General features: G+C 40.0%; 2 protein-coding genes across 3 annotated transcripts in view; one reads left to right on the top strand and one right to left on the bottom strand.

The window, feature by feature from the left end:
- Positions 1-257, bottom strand: part of ACMSD (aminocarboxymuconate semialdehyde decarboxylase) — a 39568-nt gene extending 39311 nt beyond the window's left edge. The window contains exon 1 of one of the 2 annotated variants that reach the window (XM_058027839.1): positions 203-257. The gene's annotated coding sequence lies outside the window, so the exon portion shown is untranslated. The remainder of the gene's footprint in view (positions 1-202) is intronic. The other variant, XM_058027841.1, reaches the window with a different exon arrangement.
- Positions 1-18576, top strand: part of TMEM163 (transmembrane protein 163) — an 87526-nt gene that overhangs the window by 982 nt on the left and 67968 nt on the right. The window contains exon 2 of the mRNA XM_058027842.1: positions 4334-4453. Coding sequence (XP_057883825.1) covers positions 4334-4453 — 120 coding nt within the window. The remainder of the gene's footprint in view (positions 1-4333; positions 4454-18576) is intronic.

Raw genomic sequence — 18576 nt, 5'->3', positions numbered from 1 at the left:
GGGGGTCCGCCCCAGCAAGGCTGCGGGTTAAAGTCGGGGCACTTGTCTCCCTTCCCCCAGCGAGGTGTGCACTTCCACACAACTGGTTTTTGTTATTGACGGAAATACCTGACCAGGTGTTTGGAAGGTGCCGGCTGGCAAACCGCGTTACGCATTGGTGCCAAGCACATCAATTTCGGACATCTGTTCAGGGCTCACTCACCTGCCGCCCACAAAGGCAGCTGCCATTTTAACCCTCCCCACTGCCCTGTCCTCCACAACGCCTCCAGGCTCCTCTTCCACACGATTTGTCTCCATCTTTTAATTTCATCTATTTCTTCCCTTAGCCTGTCTCTCTGTTGCCTTCTCTTCCTTTTCCATTTTGCTTTCACCATCCGGGAGTCGCTTTTGTGTTCCCAGTGTTCATCCACAGCCCCTTTACACGTACCCCCTCTATGTCCTGCTCCATGCCCAGCTTCCCAAGCCCGTGCCTGCTCACAGATCGTAGACACGAAGTAGAGGAGTGAGGGGGAAGAGCATTCACCACCTTCCTGACAAATTCCAGTCGTGCTGGGGCTGGGGACAGCCCTTGCTCCAGGGGTACCCTCACTGTGGCTGCCAGTGGCTGGGGACAGGCATTGTGCCTGCCTGAGGGCAGTCTGAGCTCCCTTTTACATGAGTGAGGAATTTTGGTTATGGTTCCAACACAGAAGTTTGGGTACAGAAAATTCTAATTAGTGCCCAGGATGACAGAGCCAAAGGTGAAAGCTGTCCCTTTGGCATTAAGGGTAGTTCCATAAAGATAGTGTCTGTTATACCTAACCTACCTCTTTCTATGAGGGAGATGAAGCTAAAGCTGCTGATTTAATTTTCTTCCTTGCCTCTATGCTCTTTCTATGGCCCTTCAGTACCTTTCTTTTTGCCTTTCCTGTAGTCACTGGTTCCATGTGTACCAGGATAATTTCATTGTGGAGGGAAATCTGGTATGATTTTTGCAGGTTGTCCCTGTTGAAAATGTTAGCAGTCTGTCCTTTTAGATTGTACTTTTTCCTACAATCTTTTCCAGTGAATCATACCAGATCCAGTTATAGAGATGATGCTTCCATGTTTGCTAAAAATAAATACTAACCCTAAATTTTGGAACTAGATATTTGCTCTTTAAGAGCCAGATCCAAAATCGGTGATAATTTTGTGGATGGGACCCTTAAATTAACATCCTTAGGTGAACAGGTTTTTTATTAGCCTTATCTCTTCCACAATTTCTAACTTGACATTTTAAAATGATCCCTTAGCCAAATAGAAAAGTACTTCTGGTAAGTCAGCATATGGTAAAGAATATCCTAGAATCACTTCACAAATATGCCAAGCTTGTGTTCTGCAACTGTTAGGCAGGTTTTTTTCTCCTTCTGATTTTTTTATGGGAAGAAAATCTGTTAATATGTGAAGATACTGAAAGATAATTTAAAAATCCAGTGAATTTAATCAGTTCCTCATCTTTTCTATACCTCAAGGATATCCATGTGTTAAATAAATTATTGGCAATAAAATTACTCAGTATGTTAATTTTAGGGCGGAGGAATTCCATTTGTAGATGGTAGCTTTTTCATTTTTGTAGCAGTGCAGGTTATACTGAAAGATTAACTTTCATCCTCCTGTGGGTGCTTGCTTTCTTATGGTCAGTGAAGAAATATGGAAGTTTACCTTGTGATTTTTGCTCTTGTGTGTAAATTAATGAGCTGTTGTTGCCTCTAAATAATTTTCATTCTATGGGCTGGGTAGTCATGTGAATGAGTTTGTATCTCTGTGTGCTGGCCTCAGGACACTCCTAAGAATGATACGATCTTTCTTGGGGGTGAAAATTTTAAAGGCAGAAAAAGTATTTGAATTATTTCAGGAAGGAAGGGATCACATCGCTGACAGCCAGAGTATGCCAGCCATTTTGAGAGACAGAGAAACACGCACACACACGGCAGAAGTGGTGGAGTTTTATAAAGACTGCAGTCTCTGTCATACTGGACACGTGCTTGACATGTGAATAGTAATCAGGAGTGCTGCACTAGCTCTGGGGCTTGTTATTCATCCCTCAGTTTAATTAGGGTATTGTTTGATTTGTTAGTATCAACCATGTGTGTTGGGCTTCCCAGGTAATACGAGTTGTAGCCATGAATTAAAAGATGTCTTAGAATAAAGAAGCAGGTGAGGATATCTGTCATTCTGATCTGTGTTTACTTGAGGTTGGAAATATTGAGAGCTAAAATTGGCTGAGAAAACCTTTGCTTTATGTTCCAAGAAGATTTGGACCATAATTTGAAATCCTTGTTTGGGGAGGGGACAGGAGGGATGAATACACACAATGTGAAAGATGTATTTTCTCTAGGGTTAGATTAGTAGAAATCCCTCCTATGTTTCAAGATGTGTTGCTGAATTACTTATAGCAGACAGCAATTAAACTGTACATCGTTATATATAGTAGCAGAAGATAGGCCAAACATTTGTGGGGAAAAAAAAATTCTTCACACAAATGAAAGCAGGCATGTGAGAAATAGCTGTGCAACACTATCAGTAAAAGACTCAGGGCTTTTGGAGTTGGCATCTCTCAGTTTTCGTGTATTAGACAAAGAATGCATGTAATAAGAAATAGACATAATTCCAGTATAGGGCCTGCTGCTATATTTTGTAGATTCCTGGTCCTAAGTTTGTAGATTCTTTCATTAAGGGGGGAGTGTGTAGCACAAAGTGTCATAATATTTAAAATTTTCTAAAAATACAATACAAGCATGAAATTCTCAGAGTGGCTTTCTGAACTCCCATAAAGAAACTCTCTATGCTTTATTGTAACTGGGGTGTAAAAGGCATAAAGAATTTTTCCAAGACAGCGTGTATCCCACCAATTATGCTGGGATTACAACCAGTAATTTTAACAGAATCCAAGTGGCAGAATAAAATCTGATGGCTCAAATTTCACCACCCCTGGATGCCTGCCCCTCTGCTGACATAATGCTGCCCCCAAGGCAGAGATGTCTGATTCAGTTCTGAATTGATTCCAAAACCATTGCAGTTTTCAGCCAGTGTATTACAGTCAGTTGAAAGTAATATCTGTGAAGGTTAATAAACTTGGTTAAACATGGTGTGGATTCAGGAGTACACTGAGAACCAGATCAGATGTCCCTGCCTTGAAAGTGGCAATAGCCACCAGAGAGAAAACTAGGGAAGGTGAGGACAGTGACAGCTTCAGCTCTTCTGTTTTAATCTGGTGCTGGTCTGACACAGCCCCTGTTCTCCACCCTTTGTCTGAGACCTTAGAGCAGCCACTGAAAGTCGTGCTGTTAAACCAGTGTGTCAGTTCAATGCATTCAGTGCAGGCAAATCCCTCTGAAAAGTGCTCATCATCTGAGAGGAGCCACCCACATCTTCTGGAGTAACTCATTAAGAAATTTAAAGCCATCAGGTTTTCTCTCCAGTTAAGCAGATTTGAGCTGAAACATAATGGTGACAAAGAGTGTATGTTTCAAATTAGATGGATGTATTAAACATAAACTAATCAGAATGGGATTTACAAAATGGAAATTTGTAAAATTCTGAGTGCATTTTAGAAGTGGCTTTAGACTCAGACTGAGAGAATAAAAGCCAAAGAACGTTAATTTATGTTTAACCTGCATTGTCTGTGATGTAAGATCAGTGGACAAAAGACTTGCACAGACTGAAAGCATCAAAAAAGAGAAAAAGCAATAGCATTCCTTTGTGTTCAACAGCCTTCTGCACCCATTGCAGCAAGGACAGAGTTGGTTCTTCAATTAGTTCTAGATGGGAATGTGTTCTTACCCCAAATGAAGGACAAGGTGCTTGAAAGGGCTTTTCCAGCTGTGACAGCTTTGATTCTGGGGCATGCCCACTTGTGCTTTGATGATCAGTATGTGCAGTGTATCCCTGTGCTTTGGGAGGTGATTCCACTGGGACTGGTGAGCAGGAGATTTTCTCCTGTGTTAATTAGCCCCAGGATCCTCAGGTTCTGAAACAGATTCTGATCTGAGGGACAACAGGACTGAGCCATTTCTTGTGCAGAGGTACAGGTGGAAATCACATTGATTTGTGAATTTCCATGACTGGGATGCAGTGCTCTTTTTGAGGTATTGATGTGTGGAGCCAAAACAGCTTGTGTGTGCTCTTCTTGCTTACTCACATGTTTCTGGTGGCCTCATTCACTTCACCTTAATAATGTGAGCAGGATTTGGTTCTGTATTGCTTCTGTGTGTAATATGGAATGCAAATGTGTCTTCTAGGGCTGAACTAACACAGCTGTGTTTTTGGAAGGAGCGATGCATTGTTCATACCTTCTTTGCTTATTGCTTGTCAGGTTTACTAGAAAGCAGTACAAGGCTAAAACCTCATGAAGCTCAGAGCTACAGAAAGAAGGCATTGTGGGTTTCCTGGGTCTCCATTATTGTCACACTGGCTCTTGCAGTGGCTGCTTTCAGTGAGTATTGGGAATATTTTAAATTTCACACCTCTTCCTTTTTGTTTTTCTTTCGGTCTCTTAGAATTTTTTTTCTTTGTAGAAGCTTTCTCATGTTTTTTATTTTTCTTTGCAACTGCTAAAGAGGTTTTTCTCTAGACTGCCTGTGTCTGCATGGTGCTTATAAATTAGTAAAACTGTTGGGTTTTTTTCTGCAGAGTATGGGATTGTTGAAGGTCGGAGAAAGAAACAGGAGATGTTGATTCCTGCTAGCATTTATACATGTGGAACTGTTCATTGTGGAGGACAGTGTAAAAATCATTATGCAGTGGGTTGCCTTTTGCCAAAGAGGTCAAATATGACAAATCTTAATCTATTTGAGATTTGTAGTGGGAATGCTACAATTTATCTGTATTACACTGACAGATAGCCTAAAACAATGCTAATCTGAAAGAGAAATTCCATTTTCTTTTTTGAACAGTGTTTTTCTATAAGTTCCATGACGTTTTTCTAGTTTACCTTTATACAAAGAATTTGAATGGGAAAAAAAAAATCCAAACAAAATCCAAATCACTTTTATATGGGAAAAATTAAAATCTATTTCTTTTATTTCAAAACAGGAAAAAATGCATAATTGTGTAAATACAAATTTGAGTTCAATGCAAATTTGCAAAATACGAGCTTTGTATCTTGGGCAATTAAGTAACACATGAAAGACAAAAAGAAACGTGGAATGTGGAACAAAATATTTTCGGTGGCACATTCTCTGTTTTAGAGAGAGGAAAAATCAGAAGTGATTGAATTTATGCTTTAATGCAAACAAAAGGAAGGTTCTGTCTAGGAGAAAATCAAAGAAGTCCCAAAACATCATTCTTAAGCTTGATAAAGACAGACTTGTATTGTTTTTCCCTTTTTTTTTGGAATCACAGCAGCATGTCTTTTGTTATTCTGATCTGCATTGTATGACCTGCTGCTGGAGGTTGGTGTCAGCTCCCAGGAGAGGTGATTAAAACCTGACCAAATGGTCTCTGGAAACTCAGCACATATTACACAGAGCAATTTATATGGAAACACAGGAACAATAACTTGGTTCAGAAATAAGAAAAAAGAGGAGGGACACTTGAAAGCGGAATCTGACAGTGTAAAGAATTTGAATGTTAACAAGAGAGTGAAACAAGTTTCCATTTTGTTCTGCTTCATGGAAATACAGTGGTCTGTCTTTGCTACTGAAGCAACATAAAGGTAAATACTAAGTTACAGAATAACCTTGTTACCTATTAACACTATAGTTTTAAGGAATATTGTGATACACCTAATTTTATTTTTCATTTGTCAGGGTTGCAAGAATTAAGTGTAATATAAATAACTAAAACTGTATCTTTTAAAAGGATCCTTAAAAACATTTTTAAAGATTATTTAGGCTGAATTCTTTTTTTCTTTCCTTGTTTTTTGGCAGTCTGGTAGTGTTTGGAGAAACAAACAGCAAAGAATGTAGTGCCTGTCTGGATATCCTGTGGCTGCATATTCAGCTGGAGGGGATAGGCACTGAACTACTGAAATCAGTAACTAATTATATGTTTTTGGAATGTGTCTGTCCCCATGGTTTGCTGAGACTAAATTTATGGAGAGTAAGAGAGGAATCAGCACACAAATACATATTAAATCTGTATGGAATCTCTTATTGGGTAGTTGGCAGTTAACTTACATGCCACAAAAGCCTTGCCAGGGCTTTTCATGTCTTTACTATTAAAATTTTTCAATCTTTGAAGGAAATACACTGACTTCTGGGGTCACTTTGCTGTCCCCATGCAATTTCATGAAGTTCTGTTCATTTTACTGCCTTGCACTGGCTGCTCTCATCCTCAGTGCTGTCCTTTTAGCAGGTTCCCCCAGCCAATCCATGAGTTGGGAGAGATGCCAGGTGACCAGAGTTTGCTGCCTGTTTGATAGAAATATCTAGTTGTCACTTGGGGTACCTAACACTGACAATTATCTGCAAACAACTGCTAATTTAAAGCATCCTCTTTCCATTTTACCTCCTGTCTGTAATGGTGAAGTGTTGGAAATACAGCCCTAATGTTCCATTTCAGTGAAAAACAGGGATCTGCTCTGGTAATTTTCAGGCTACACTGACCATTCTCACTGCTCTTCCTCACTCCCCTAGAAATTCCTCATTTAAATTCCTGTTTTGTCCCCTTATAGGCTTCAAAATGCTTTCTTGCAAGTGTGTCCCACATGATACAGTCAAGATATTAGGGCAGGGAACTGATGTTATTTGATAACTGTAGGAAAAATGCTGAGGGGAGTGATGCCCATGTGGAGAGTAAGGAAGAGGTTCAGGAGCTTCCTTTTCCAACCAAGTGTTTGTAAGCAGAATTCTTTCCTTTTTTATGGTCCACTCCCCTCTCTTCTTTTCAAGGCTGGTCTAGTTGCCTCCAGCACTGTGTTTTTCCAGCATTAGAGTAAGTTGGAATGGTTTATTTTGACTGGTATGGAGTATTTTCTTTTGGTGGGATTATGATGCTGCCCTATTCTGAATAAGGAATTCTGATCTTTCACTTGGTAATTTTGAAGGAGACTGAAAAATCTCATTTTGATCTGAATACATGAGGTAGTTTCCTTATTAGGTAATGTTTATGGCAAACGAGGCTTGAGATCATAAATCACAGAATTTTAAGGTTGGAGAAGACCTCTCAGATCAGTGAGTCCAGCTGTTAATGCAGCACTGCCACATTCATGACTAAACAGTGTCCCTAAGTGCCACATTCACACATTTTTTGAAAAATTCCAGAGATAATGATTCCACCATTTCCCTGTTCAGCCTTTTCCAGTGCCTGACCACCCTTTCAGAGGAAGCTGAGCTAGGCTAGGCTGGGTATGGAGCAGAATCATTGCTGAAGGGGAAAATGAAGTTGTCACCTTCCGTTCACTAATATTGACAAGCAGGACTTAGACCATGAAATCAGCTTTTCCACTTAGCTGAAAGAACAGATCTCTTACTGTCAAGCACTTAATAAACTTAATTTTACTGCAGAAATGCTCGTAAAAGAGCATTTGGAAGTTCCAGCTGCTGTCTCTGATGCTGCTCCTGCACTCTGTGGCTACCACTGTGGTCTCAGGGCTCTGAGAGCTGCTGCAGATGTTGCTCTCCAGCATGAAATTGCACCAGGCTTCAGTAAAATCTCTGTAGACTTAAATGTGTGAGATCCTTGAAGTCAGTGGAGGCCCATTTATCATCTTTAGTGGGTGAAAATTTGGTGCTCACAAAATATTCTGGCACTGTTGTTTTGTGCAATACTTTCATGATCAAGTGCTAATCAATGCCTGGTCAATAAATTCATTTTGCTCTTCATTTCAGGGCTGCCTGAAATATGCATACTTGTAGAATTCTCATCAAGAGTGGATTTACTTTGTTATAAATATATAGCAATAAACAGAGTCTGAGCATGATAAAAGTTATTAAAATGAACATTAAATTATTCCTTAGCACCCCAAGTAAGTGCCAGAATAATAGTTCTAATATAATTATTTCTGGATTACAGTAATGTAAGGAAAGAATGATAACAGAGAAAAGAGTGATAACAGAATAATAACTTTTTTTTTTTTGCAGTGTATATCTCTGTAGTATAAGGCTGCAGTCATTTCATAATAACAACTATTATTTCTTTCTGTAGCTGCAGTATTGTGTGTTCATACTGAGCCTAGTTTAAGAATCATAATGGAGAGCAGGTGGAGTAGAACTCTGGTGTTTTGAAACCCATTATTCTTAGTTTCCTGACATTTATGTTGCTAAAGCGTAATTTTGAAAAATATACAAATATAGCTTCTGCTGTTGCAGCTCAGTTTCTGCTCAGGCAGCTAATCTCTGATAATATTGTCAAAGCAGAAAACAATCTTGTTCTGTCTGCTGTTTTCTGTCCAGTGTAGACTTGTGATTCACAGAAAGCAGCGTGTTCATTCATCTTCCTGATCTGATCAGCCAAAATTGTTCCACGGTGAATGGAGGAGTGCTAGCACTGCATCAGAACAGTGCACAGACCAAACTCTGCTCTGAGGGCTTTCTTTGTGGTCAGGGGCTGAGGGAAGGCTCAGAATGTGTGGGTTTGTCAATGAGAGCTTTGTGAAGGGCTTGGCCAGGGCGGGTCTGAGCAGCCCTGGTCACTGGGAGAGGGGCAGGGGCTGTTTGCAGAGGGGTGGGACGGGGAGTGGCTGCTCACATCTGTCCCAGGGCTGCTCTGGAGATTCCCCTTTCAGCTCACCACGGGCACAGGTAAGGTTCAGCTGCACAGAAATAACCAAGTGCAGCAAAATCCACATCCTGGTAAGTGTTCAGTGTGTTTAGTCCGGTGCAGGAAGAGGTGCTGGTGTTCTGAGAAGGTGAATTTCCTTTGTCTGTATCACAGGTGGAAACTCAGCAGGTAGAATTCTGTGGGTGGGAGTATTTTACATTATTAGCTTATCCATCAGCCCATGGATAAGATACTAAATGTAAACGCAGACACTGATTTTATATAAAAAATTATTTGTGTTTCAGAACGAATCGCTGAAAAGTGATTTATCATGGTGAGCTCCCACATACTGGGAGGCATTTTGTTTGAAATATATGGTGCAAATGCTTACAAATTTCAGGGTAGGTGTTGCTTTCAGATTAATGCTTTATGCTAATTCAGATTCTAACAGTTATAAATGCCAGCAAATGTAGAAACTGTGTATCCAGGCCCACTTTTTTCACTGGAATGACTGCACTGAGTCATAAAGTCTCATGTGGGTTAGCTATAGGACATGAATACTGGTTTTCCTCTACTCAGGGGCATGCAAATCAAATTACATGGAACAAACATTGAGCAATTGAAATTGTTGTTCTCTGGATGCTCATGTGTGGATGTACTGATGCAATCTGTCACTCTTCATCTCAGACAACTGATTAATTTATTGATGAATATATCATTTTCTCTGTGGACCATTTCTATTCATGCTTGAAAAATTAAATATATGTGGGCTTTCCCTGATGTTTGCACAATGCTTAGTGCACCCTGGGCACAGCTGTGAATCATACTAACACTACTAAAGAAAAATGTAGGGGAAGGTTCATGGTTGTGAGGCTCTTTAGTTTGGCTATTTAATTCTTTAAAGGTCATTAATTTCAGACAAATGATGGGCATTCAGCGCTCAGGCTGAGGTTGGAGTGTCTCGTCTGGGAACCTTAACAGAGCTCTCCAGGATCACAGAAAATGTGAAAAGTCTTGGTCTTTGTGTTTTCTCTTCAAGGAATTGTACAGAACTGCATTTCTCACTCCTAAAGACCCGAGAGAAGGGTTTTTTTAGATTTTTATTTTCTTGAGTAGAGCACATTGCATTTATTCAGAAACTTACATTTCAAGTCACAATTCCATGCAAGCACTTTAAACCAAGTAAAGACTAAATAGAGACTAAAGCTCCTCCATGGTAGTCTACAGATCCCTCACTTTGCCTGTTTTTCAGGGTGTTTAATTACATCAGTTACAGAAGGACAGATGCTTCAGGGCTGCAGCCTCACAGAAGTGTTAATGAAATGTGGAACTCAAATTCCCAAGGAAGGATCCTGATATTGGTCACTCTTGTGCTTCCCTGTCATCCTCGTTACAGGTGAAAATGGAGTTTGGACCTAACCATGTTCCACATAAAAGCTAAAGGACAAAAAACCCCTAACCATGTTCCACATAAAAGCTAAAGGACAAAAAACCCCTAACCATGTTCCACATAAAAGCTAAAGGACAAAAAAATCCATTGCCTGTGCAGCCCTGGCAGAAGAAGCCTTTTGTATAGATCAGTCTGTACTTAATAGCAACAAAATGCAATTTTCATTCACCGAAAATGAAACGAGAGGCCAGTAAAGGCCTGTCTATTTTTTTTTTCCAGGCACACAAAGCTCTAAGTGACTTTCTTGGGAGGAGAAAATAACATATGGATGTCAAGTTCAAGACTGATAGCTGTTGAGCAGAAGTGTGGGTCTAAAATCTGCAGTGCTTCACACTTCATGAAATCTTTTCCTTAGCTGGCAGGGAAAATGATGGTAGAAGTCTGTGAAATCTAGAACAGGCTAGATAATGATATAATGTATTTGAACAGCAAACAATTAAAAAATTATTGCTATGGTGGGAGTTTGTTAAAACAGCTGAATTGGTGGTTAAATGCTGACCTTTAAAACATGCTGGTCTGTTGTATTTTTGCATTAGAAAATTGCAATTTAATAATTACTTACGTTAAGTTGTTATTTTTTTCTCATGAGAAATGATCATTCCAAAGAATTTTGGAATTAAAACAGGGTGCTGATGATGGGGGAAAACCAACACTGTAACACGACTTCATGGAGAGTGAGAAGTGTGCAAGTACATTGTTTAGGCTGCTTGGTGTAATAATCACCATCACAGTTCTTTCCATTGTTGTTTTACTTTTCCTTTCCAAGGTTTTGTTTGGATTTATTTTGTGTGGAGAAAATTGGAATGAGTCTGTGCAGCATTTACACCAGTAAGAATGGTAACATCTTTCAAATCTATGTTATGTAACATAGGTAATATTTAAATTATAGCAAGAGGTTTTAGACACTTGAAATTTGGTGTTTTTGCCATCAGATCCCTGATTGGATTCTGTCAAAGACAACTCTGTGTGTGATGGTTCAAAGGTTCCAGTGATGAGAATGCAATTGTGTAGCGAGGTGCAATATACAAATAAGTGTAAATAACCACATGTAATTATTATTATTAAGTAATTGTATGGATATCATGGGTCCTACCCTTATCCCTGAGAAAATTCTGCTGTGCCATTAGGGGCAGGTGTAGGTAGAGGGTTAATTTTTCTTATGGGAAAAGAATTTAACACTTAATGGGGAGGGTTTTGTGCAGACCACTTGGTGGTGTGGGAATGATGTTCCCTACAGCCATCCCTACCTTGTAGTGAGTGAAAAATGTATATCTTGACTAAAAGCAGATGGAAGTAGACAGGAGAAAAAAAAGGTAACATTAAGTTTATTGCATGTGATTGGTGTTAACTGTTATCCATAAAAAAACTGCTTGAATTTTATGTATAAAATTGAAAATGAATGATCCTCCAGCAAAAGTCTCAATTGTTGCTTTTGCTGTATTTGCTGCATCACACAAGTGGGTGTACATTTGCCCTTTGAAGGACCATCCCTGCAGTCTGAAAAGCCAAATGTATTTTCAATTGCTGTAGAATTACTTCCCCAAAGTAGTGCCTCAGCTGCTGCAGGTTTGTGCAAAGGTATGAATATATTAACAAATTTCTTTATGAATGCCTGATATACCAATAAAATTTGGTTTTCATAGATCATTTCATATTTTCCCTGCTTTCCCAATCTAAAAATGCACTTCTTTGCTTATTGGCAAAGGTGAACTTGTAATTCTCCATATCTGGAGCTGAAAATCAATATTAATGACAGAAAATGTATGTTTAATATTCATTGTGCAGTTTCACTTTATTGTTTGAATTTTGTGAGCTTTTAAAGCACTACTGGATTCCAACTTCGTGGTCATGGTAGTGAAAGTAATGAAAATCAGTGCACAGCTTTCTTCTTAGGTTTCTTCTGCCAGAAATTTTAAAATATTCATGTTTTTCAACTTAATATGCAACAAAATTCAAACTGGTACCTCAGTAATTTTTTTATAACTTTTGCTTAACTGTGGAGGTTGATGGTGCTTGGTGTTCCCTTTTTGGCACTTATTTTCTGTGATTTTTCATCAACAGTGTTTGAGTTCCTTTCACTGAACGTAGAAATTTGTTAGATTTTAATACTTTCTCAGTGCAGGATATTATTTGTGAATGACTCATTTTATTAAAACTGCACAGTGGGAGGACTTAGTAAAATAATCTCATAAACAATATGTGTTCTTTACCCTGCCCTGGAGCTCCAGCAGCTCCATCCCTTGGAGCTGGATGTGAAGCCATGGTGGTGCCTGGTGAGAGCTGGGGGGATTCACAGAGTGGGAGCAGAGGAAATAACAGAGAATGGGGTTGTGTGGATGGGGGCACCACCCTGGAGAGGTGAACAGCCCAGTATGGGCTGAAGGACACTTTGGTTTCTGAAAATGCCACCAGCAAGAGCATAAACCTCATGTCCTACATGGGTTCTCCTGTAGGTCTCATGCCATGACACTCTGTGAGAGGAGACACGTGAAATACTGTGTGAAAAATCCAGTCTGCTCAATCTAAAGCTTGGAAAACTTTTATAGATTGAGCTAAACGGGTGGTACAACCTGGTCAAATTGATTTGGTTCAGATAAACATCATCACAGCCTTTATGAAACACTGAAACAAGAAGTCTGGAGATTGAGAAAGACAAGATAACTTTTAATGGACCTAACCTTCATTTACAAAGCAGTCTTCTTCAGAAAAACCATTAAGAGCTCCTGTGTATCTCTTTTGACTCTCATGTCTGACTTCCATTACTGTTCTTTTCTTTGGATATTGCAGGAAAAGGGACAGAGAAGCTTATCTTCAGAGTTCAAAGCAGCAGATTAGTCAGTGCTTAGTCAAAGAAGAATGACCAGAAATAACCAGCTGGTATTTTGCTAGACAGAAGAACTGCAGAGGAAGTGGGATGGTCTGACAGATACCATAAAAATAGGTAGACAAGAGGCATCTGCCTTCCAGGAACTGTTGCAGGATAAGTGGCTTTTGGCACTTGCACCACAAGCTCTCCTTTCTGGAGAGATCTCTGAGCCATTTTTGTGCCAGGTGTGATGCTGAGAATGAGTAACATCTACTGCAGAACAGGATCTTTGGCTGAATCCTAAATGGAATTTTCTCATCAGATGTGAGGATTGTTTATCTTCTGCTATTAAAGGTTTTGCTTCAAGGAACTGTTAAGTACAATGCATCTTTGCAATGTATCAAAGTGAAGAAAATACACATCTAAGTGCATCATCCACAGATCACATTCTTTAGTGAAATGTTTAATGGCCAAAGAATGACAGTATTTCTCTGTCACAGACATGTTTCTGAAAAATCCTTTCTTTAGGATTTTTTCTCCTGAGAAGCTGAGAGGCCTCAGGAACAAAATGTAAACATTGATTATCTGCTGCTGTGGAATGCAACAGGTGCATCTGTGATTGGTCTCATGTGGTTGTTTCTAATTAATGAACAATCCCAGCCAGTTGGCTTGGACTCGCTGTTCGAGATACAAGCTTTTGTTACTTATTCTTTCTTTTTCTGTTTTTAGCTAGCTTTCTGATGAAATCTTTTCTTCTATTCTTTTAGTACAGTTTTAATGTAATATATATAATAAAATAATAAATCAGGCCTTCTGAAACATGGAGTCAGATCCCATCTCTTCCCTCATCCTTGGACCCCTGTGAACACTGTCACATTTCCCCAGGATCTGAAAAGAAAAATTTTAGAAGAAAGATTTATTATTGTTCAGTGGGAGATTTAGTAGGATGGAAATGCAGCCTGCAGTGTCAACTAGGATGCGTAGTTGGGAAAAAAAACCAAAACTCCATGTAATCCCATTCTGGTAGGGAACAATAGACAGGTTAAGGCATACTGGAAATGTTGATGTTAAATTCACATTTAGTGTGAATTGAGTTGCTCACAGCTCCATGGAAGGCACAGGGCAGAGCCAAGGACCCAGCATCAGGCCTGGCCAAGGAAGCCAGAGACAAAACTGCTGGTGATTGCAGTGGTGGCAGATCATTTCCTAGATCCATGGCTCAGGGGCTGGGGGAAAGCTGCTCGGCAGCTCCAGCTGGTCCATGGGCATCAATTTGCATGTGTGCTGGAGCGTGCTGCCAGGAGCAGGGAAGGCAGATGTAAGGCATCAGTCTCAGCTTGTTGTGTGAAACAGGGCTGTGTGTGTGCCCAGAGGATTATTGTGTACCTCCCAAATTGAGAGACATCCCTATTGTCTGACTTGCTGCTGAGGCTGACATGTATCAGGCTGTAACGTCTAACTGTGTGGAACTAATAGCACCCAAAAGAGCCAATTCATCTGCTCATTTTTATGGCACATTAAAAACTAATAGTAAACTGTGTCTCCTTTTCATTTAGCATGACTTGATATTTCTGTGTGCAATTGCCTGCAACAAGGAGAGATTGTTTAACAATCCTCTCTAGCCGTGAAAAACTAAGTCAGCAAATTAAATTATTACGATTTTTAGTTAAAGAGGTAGAAATCATAGTTATGTGCCCCTCACCACAAGAGCTCTGATTGTGGGAAACCCGTAGTTACTGCCTGTGAATGTGTCAGAAAACCAAACCCACAATTATCTGATACTGAGAAGTGGGCAGGCAAATGATTCAATTTTTGTGTTTTGGGTCCTGCCACTTGAGCAAACCCTACTGAAAGTGAAATTTCCTGTTACTCTCCCACTAAGAGATACTCACTGGGTTATTGTGTGTACATTTGCCTGCTGAGAAACATCTGGTGGATGAAAACAAGGCTGTGATTTAAGGGATAATGTTGCAAGTGATGTTTAATGGCTTATGGAATCTTTGGACTTGGAATCACCTGAATACACTTAGGGTAATTTATAGGGACAGATCTTCAACTGAAAGCCAGAGATTTGTTTACTTCCATGGGTTTATTTCAATTTGAAACAAATAAGCATCAGTCCCTAAAGCATAAGACAAATGATAGGATGAACTTGTACTAGAAGAAGTGTTTTCAGACTCTGTTTTGCATTTCTTTGGTGTTTTAGTAGTAAGTTTTCTCACTTTTGTAAGGAGATATTTGCTTAAGGCAGTCTATCTTGATTCTCACAAGCATTTTTAAACACTGGGGAAAAAAGGTGAATTAACAACTCAGATCCTGCTAGGTTCATAGAGGCTGGGCCAAGAATTTGCTCCAGGGACTGTTCTAATCCTGGGCATAGCCCAAGCTTTCTTTGTGGCTTTGCGAAAATTATTTTACTGCCATAAGCTTGTTCTCCATCTGCACAGATCAGGCTTTGATAAATGAAAAGGTAACCAATTTTTCTGCCAAAAATGGGAGTGTTTTGCTATATAATAGCTGACACATTTATATACAACCTATGTCTTTCAGAGTGACAACATGCTCTGAATTTTGTATGTGGAGGAAGGCATTGCTGGCTGCTCCATCTCAGTATTAGACCTAATGATTTGTGGGATAATTTGTGGGATAATTTCCAGAGTTTGTTGTGGTTTAACTTGCTTAACTTCTGAGAACTATTTCAAAGTCACAGAATTTCTAATGCTGTAATGTACTGAATGCATTTAGATGTGTTTGATTTCTTGTTGCCTGTGCAGGGGTAACTCTGCTGTTGAGTGATGTGTTCGGGCCTGGTGGGTTTTGAGGAACATGGTTCTCCTCCTGATGTGTTTTGGTGGTGTAATTAACCCAGTTACTGATGAGCTGGAATAATTTGGAGACAATTTAGACTAAGAGGAGAGGGTTGGGCAGGTGTGTAGTGTTGTGGCTGTTGGTGGAATAGCTTCACTTTGTGCAGGGCCTCCCTGAAGTACTGAGGGGCTTGAATATTCTTTTTTTCTGCTTTCTTTCCTTTTTTCTTCTCCCTTTCACAGGTGGTAGAGAAAGGTAAATGTTAACATTGGTTTTTCAGTGCTTGTAAGCTGATCTTTGTTCACTTTCTTTGAGTAACCATTCTTATTGGTCAGGTAGAGGTTGGAAAGGTTTTTTACAACTTGAAACTGCTGCCAAATGAGTGCTATTGAGAAATTAAAAGGACGGGAGAATGCTAGGAAATAACCTGCCTTGAATTCTGAGTGCATGAATTTCTTGAGATCAAGGAGGAAATCTTTACAGAGGATGGCAGTTTAAAAAATTTGGAAGTCTCTTCAAGCAGCAAGATGGCTTTAACTATTGACAATTGTCTGGAACACATCAGTGAGGCATTGAATCTCAAGGCAGAACCTATTTTGCCATGTCTTGACCTGATATTCAGTGTAACTTTTCATGTTTGATGTTATTTTTTGCTGAGCTATGCTAGGTTAGTTGCATGTACTTTTTCTCTTTTTGGGAAAAACTGAGCTGGAGGTTTTTGTAACAAAGCTCAGCAGTCCAGAGTTCAAAGTAAGGCTTGAAAGCTGTATGAAAAGTGCAGTTGGATTCCCTGAGGTTATAAAATATTTTCCTCTTTTTTATTTTGCCAAGAGCTGAACAGACATTTGAGGTTTGGCTGGCTCAGGTGGCAGTCTGAAACTAGGTAAGTTACATTATTCACAGAATATATAGACAGATTGGTCACTGCATTTACTACTCTGTAAGAATCTGCTGGTAATTTGTAACTGAGCTGTGAATATTTTTCAGGGCATGACACAGGGAAGTGAAATGGGTGTCTAATGCACCAGATTAGGTACAGCATGCATGTCCCTGGAGATTGCTGTGGTGTTGGAGGATGCTTCCCTGCCCCTTGTAGCTGAAAAAAGAAGCAAAAATCAATTTATGAAGGCTAAGGAGGTGTGCCAAAATGAACACTGTCCAGCAGAATGGTGTCCCTGTTGGTTTTTTAGGTGGCTGGAAGTTTGTATTCCCCTGTTATAGAATGGAGAAGTCAGTCTTGCCATGTTGTCTTAGAACCATAATAAACAGCTCTCTGCATATGGATGTTCCCTTTATCTCTCCCCCTGGTGTTTTTAGAGTTCAGTGTGAAATAAATGCTGCTCTGCAGTGACCGCGAGGCACACTGGAGTTTAGTGAGCTGGTGATTTGTTACCCTGGCTGGGTACTCTGCACATTTTCTGCATAGGCTTCCTGCTGCAATGCAGGTTTCTGCTAAGCAGTAAAAACCCTTGCTAAGTTTTGCTTTTGCAAAAAAACAAGTCAAAATTATAAGCCAACCTCTGTAGTAGAGGAGAAAAGGTTTGGTAGGTATGGTATGGCTTAGACAACATAAAAAAGCACCCCAAATGCTGGGTTAAGTTTGTTTAAAAATTAAGTTTGATGGTGCTTATTACTGGTGGAATCAATTTTTCACGACCAAATGCACATCACTTGTTTAAAGGATATTTTCCTGTGCTGCTGTGCTCTTTTCTGAGCCTGTTATTCTTATTATTCCAGTGCCTGGCATGGAGAGGAACCTCAGGTAGATGATTTGAGGAGGAACTACTAAAGGATTGCTGTCTTGCTTTGTTTTTATCCAACCTTGTATGGCACTTGAGGATGTGGATGGGAAGTAGGGAAGACACACAGAGAAGTTCTCAGGAACAGGAGATTATGTGCTAGCAGTGCCCCTGTTGGGTCTGCAGGTTAATCCTGGGAAGGTTTCAGTGTCCTGTGTGTCACACTGGTGTCAAATCTTTGAAACAGGCTTTGTGTAAAGAGCTGCTTTCAGTCCCAGTGTCTTTGCTATTCTCATGTGCACTGGCAAAGCTCAGTGTTCCTAGAATGAGGAAAAGCCAAAAGATTTTTTTAATCATCCTATGGGCAGATGTCTTGGGTGTTTTTAGAGGTGGGAGTTGTTTTGATGCTTGGTTTGCCTTTGTGCATTCTTGATTTTACTGTGCTGTTGCATTGTGGTGAGCACAATCAGCCTTTCTTTCAAAGGCGCTCTTAAAAATGTAGTTGGGCCTGAGGATTCCAGGACTTTCATGTAGAATTAAAGAAAGCATACCCCCAGTTGGACAGAAAGGATGGAACTCAGTGATGTCAGTGCTAAACACAAGTGGAAACAGACTCTGAAATGGATCATCCAGGGTGAGACCCATCAAACCTGGCAGCAAACTGCTTCACAAACAGGGAGGTGATATTCCATCACCCTGCCCTACATAGTAGAGAACATGTGGGGAAACAGATTGCACAACTGGGCTGCAAAAGAAGCTGCAGGACTAAATAATTGGTTTGGAAATCTCATATAAACATGCAAACATGAGTGTGCAGATCCTGTGGTCTAAAGCAAGGGCACAAACTGTGGGTCTTGCTAAGTATTATGTAATAAGAAATTACTTTGAGGGGATGTAGTGCTTCTAAAAGCATGTTCTCAGTTCCAGATCAAGTCAAAGCTCTCAGGAGAGCTGGGGCTGCTGAGGGACAAGGGTTTTAAAGCCAGGCTTGCACTCTTGTGCCCTGCAGTCAGTTCTCTTGCTGCTTGGCACAGGAGGCAAGGGTGTTTATGGCAGATAATGTTACAATACTGGTTTTATTCAGGACTCTCCTACGCTGTCAGTGTTTGAAA

This window comes from Melospiza georgiana, chromosome 7 (genome assembly GCF_028018845.1).
Source record: "Melospiza georgiana isolate bMelGeo1 chromosome 7, bMelGeo1.pri, whole genome shotgun sequence".
In the NCBI taxonomy this organism is placed as follows: Eukaryota; Metazoa; Chordata; class Aves; order Passeriformes; family Passerellidae; genus Melospiza; species Melospiza georgiana.
Note: the sequence above shows the minus strand (reverse complement) of the source record. Positions and strands in the feature narration are given on the sequence as shown.